A 4,200-nucleotide genomic window follows, 5' to 3' on the forward strand; every position below is an offset into this window, starting at 1 on the left:
CAATCTGAAAAAGTAGGTCAAGTACACTAATCAAGTTTCAGGTGCATGTCTGTAAAGGTCCACTATTATGATGCAAGAACATCTTGGAAGGCCAAGCAGTCTTTGAGATTCCGCATTGACAAAATGGAACAATGACAAAAAATACATGTTTTTTTCAGACTGCATTTGATAACGACCTTTAACCCAGAGGGATATTACACAAATTAAACATAAACGAGCCTTGCTCTAGGCTATGCAGAGAGGACAATTTCGTTCTGATCAGACAAACCATCATCAAGTTTTTATAAAAAAATGTTTAAATGTCTATAATTGGGTCAGAAACTTAAAATTATGTCAAGGTCAAAAAAAGTAAATCCCGCATATTTTGTATTATCATAATTGAGGCAAAATTTAAAACTGAAAGTCCTTGGACATTGGCAGAAAAAAGGGAGAAAAACCTAAATGGTGGTTTAATTTACTTTGAAGTGTATGACCTTGACCATTAACTCGGAGAGACATCTATCTATAATTCCAGCTGTGTGTGTTTGTGTGTGTGTGTGTGTGTGTGTGTGTGTGTGTGTGTGTGTGTGTGTGTGTCTGTATGCGATTGCCCTTTCTCGATGACTGCCGGTCCGATCTGATTGAAAATTGCCAGGAATATTGCCAGGGCCACGCGGATGTGCCTTTTCAAGGATTGATATTAATCGGATGAGCGGTTCCCAAGTTATGGCCATTTATCTGTCAACCAATGACAAGACACAGTGCTATGACATCATGAATGACATCACAATTAATGTTTATTTATTCTTATTTTTTTGCACAATTGACGTCACAATTATTCTTCTTCTTCGTTTGGTATGACATCACAATCGACGCTGGGGACCTGAGTATGTGCCTTTTCGAGGTTTGATATCAATCGGACGAGCGGTTCCCAAGTTACGGCCATTTATCTTTGACTGCTTTTTTTTTTTTTGCAAGATTGACGTCAATTCTTCTTCTTCTTCGTTTGGTATGATGTCACAATTGACGCTGGGGACAATTGACGCTGGGAAAAATGTGCCTTTTCAAGGTTTGATATCGTTCTTTATCCGTTTCAGCTGTTTCCCAAGGTTTGAATTAATTGTTCAAATTATTAATTAATCCCAAGGTTTGGGGGGGGGCAAGAGAGAAGGGACGAGAGAGAGGGGGCGTCACAATTCGAGAGAGGAGTGGGCGGGGGGTGAGAGTGGGGGTGAGAGGGAGGGGCGAGACTAGGGGGGATAGGGGGGGCGTCACAATTCTTCTTTTCTTCGTTTGATATGACGTCACAATTGACGCTGGGGACCTGAGTATGTTTCCCAGGTGTTTCCCAAGTTATGGCCATTTATGATATGGTTGGTCCGATCTCATTGAAATAACGCCCCAATCCAGTCGTCGTTTACGAGATTGAAGGAACGAAGCTGCACCTACGGGCCCGCACTAGTGATGTAATCAAGGCATAAATGCGCCTTGCTCTAGGCTATCTAGAGAGGGTATTTTCGTTCCGATCGGGCAAATCTTTGTCGAGTTGTGGTGAAAAATGTTAAAAAGTCAATAATTGTCATTGCCTTAAAATGAGGTCAAGGTTAAAATTTTTAGGCCAACCCACATACTTTTTATTCACATTATTGATGTAAAATTTCATTCCAAAAGTCTCAGCCACCTCTGAGATACAGTTTGGAAATATGGAGTGTTGAGAGTGCAGAAAGAACGAATAAAGAAAAATATAAAAAGTGAAAAATAATTTTCTCAATGATGGTTTAGTACTCCTTGGGGTTTAATAAACTCTGTGATATGATTAAAAATTAGAGGTGACGATTGTAGCAACAAGCCCGACAACAGCAATAAGCCTTCCCCAATGCTGTGGGGAGTGGGGTGGTGGGAGTGGGGAGAGGGGGGAGGGTGTGGGGATAGGAGGGGTGGGGAGACGCGGACTTCTTTTATTTAATTCTTAATAAGGATTTTAATACCAGTATGTTTAAATTTTAGCCGATGAAAGTTTACGTCACATTTTCTCCGATTGTGAATAAAATTAAAAACAGAGCTTGCAGAGTCAGTATTATCTGATTCCAGCTGCTATTAATTTTGAAAGAATATTAAAAAAAAAAAAGTGAAGTGATGGCCAAAGAACAAGAAGCTTTCAATGATACTGCAGATGGACACTATAGATAGATAAGATGTATTGTATAGACATGAAAACTGACATCAAGATTACTATGACTACTACAATGGCCCAATTAATCCCACTTTGTGTGGGGTCGGGCGCACAAATTTTCTCTCTCCGCACCCCTCTATCCCGAGCGTCCTCTCTTTGTACCCACCAAAATGTGAGGATGGGGTAATATCTGTCATCATTGTGTAATCCCAACAGAGCAGGCCAAGAGAGATTGTTTCCAGAGAGGAATTTGTAATTCAGCCATGGTGCCAAGTCGTAAGCAAACTTTTCAGAAATTCACTCACAAAGAGGTTTCCAGTGTCCACAGAAGATGCAGAGGGGGAAAATCTAGTTAGGGTAACTCCAACATGCCATCGCTCAGCGTGCACAACAGACCCCAGTGTGAACAATATTGGCGAGAAGGAAATAATTATCCCGAAAGACCTTGGTGCAGCCACCGTGCGTCAGTGCATGCGGGTCACAGATGTAAATGGTAAACCACCAAGTGCTCGCCAAATGGAACTCGTACCAATCATAAACCGACATTCTGCTGGCTTTGCGCGTCCTGGAGAATTCGAGGTTGGGTGCAGTGTGGATGCATGAATGTACAATTTTTCATTTAATGCTAAACGAACGCTCCGTTCGCTTATACAACGGAACCGAAACCAGTGGAGCAATTCTGATGTGACCCGCGTACCTTTCCCTGGAGGAAGATCTCGCAGACAGGTCGCTTGAAGGGGACATTGAGGAGGACTTTGAGAAAGACCTCATGAAGCCCGTTTGCATCCCATGGTTTGAGGCGTGCTTTCGCTGGGGCCCCCCAACATCGGGCGGTGATTGTCCGGGGGTAATGCCAACCAGATCTCGGTGTGCATTCACCCCCGTTAGCGGGGATAATATTCTCTCGAACGTAGATGATTGTCGCTCCTTATTTGCGGCTGCAGACCCCTCAAGCCTTCGATGTGCTCCGGCAGATCCGTAATTACTTCCCTCTCGGGAGACTGGATGCTCGACCTGCGGAACGTGTAGTCTTGATGGTTTCCAGCCCTCCACATGATGCTGTCCATCGCGGGTGCTCAAGAACCTCAAACCCGAGTTCAGAGTCACAGGAGACCCGTCCATCACTCTCTGTCTGCGAGGTCTTGAAAAGGCAAGAGCTGCAGAAGAAAGCGATCCGGTTACAACCAGCAGAGTCCACAGAGTGTTCATGTTGAAACCCGAAACGCTCGACACGCGTCTCTCTTCGATACGATCTTCGAATGAGGTGCGATCGGGTCCCTTTAGCCTGGGGAGGCCAGATCGAGACTGGACCGACCCAGTGCCCTATTTAAGAGGCCGCTGTTAACGGCAAAGGAAGTCATGGAAGTAACACGCCTTTCAAGGGGAAAGGCACTGTTTCCGTTCTTTACCAATGGAAAGAGGACTCCTGATCGGATGAATCTTCACTCTTTTCCTTTAGCGGGAAAAGCTCGGTAAATAGTGGAATCGCTTTGGATCGCGCTCATCCTCGAGGGACACTGGCGAGGACCCAAGACTTGAGGGGTGGGGGGTCGGTGGTGACTCCAGCTGTTCACGCGACTCATCATTCTATTTGAGTGTAATAATAATAATAATATTTATTATGATTATTATTAGTGAAAAGAGTTCAAAATGTTCTCAGATCGAGATAACAGAAAATGGCATTGTTTTTCATTTTACAATATTATAAGTACAACTAAGCCTTTTCGCTGTATAATAAAAAAATATTTTCTTACTAAATCATATCTACTTGTATACTGAAATAAGCATGAAAAATGTTTCCCTTTCTTGGACCACTGTGAGTACCTCGTGAAGAAAACCCAACTGACGAACTTGTCCACAGGACCACAGGTATATATATATATATATATATATATATATATGTATATGTATATATATGTATATATATATATATATGTATATGTATATATGTATATATGTATATATATATATATATATATGTATATATATATATATGTATATATATATATATATATATATATATGTATATATATATATATATATATATG

The 4,200-nt window shown here is 41.9% G+C and overlaps 1 protein-coding gene across 4 annotated transcripts in view; it reads right to left on the reverse strand.

Moving 5' to 3' along the window:
* The window catches only part of LOC147026352 (multimerin-2-like), a 45,892-nt gene extending 42,249 nt beyond the window's left edge, over positions 1–3,643 (reverse strand). For 3 of the 4 annotated variants that reach the window (XM_085881677.1, XM_085881676.1, XM_085881675.1), the window contains exon 1: positions 2,850–3,636. In XM_085881677.1, coding sequence (XP_085737803.1) covers positions 2,850–3,361 — 512 coding nt within the window. In that variant the 5' untranslated portion in view covers positions 3,362–3,636. Of the gene's footprint in view, positions 1–2,849 lie in introns of all 4 variants that reach the window. The other variant, XM_085881678.1, reaches the window with a different exon arrangement.
* Positions 3,644–4,200: the final 557 nt, after the last annotated feature.

Source organism: Eptatretus burgeri, chromosome 5 (assembly GCF_056783735.1).
Source record: "Eptatretus burgeri isolate ZD-2024b chromosome 5, Ebu_testis_v1, whole genome shotgun sequence".
Taxonomy (NCBI): Eukaryota; Metazoa; Chordata; class Myxini; order Myxiniformes; family Myxinidae; genus Eptatretus; species Eptatretus burgeri.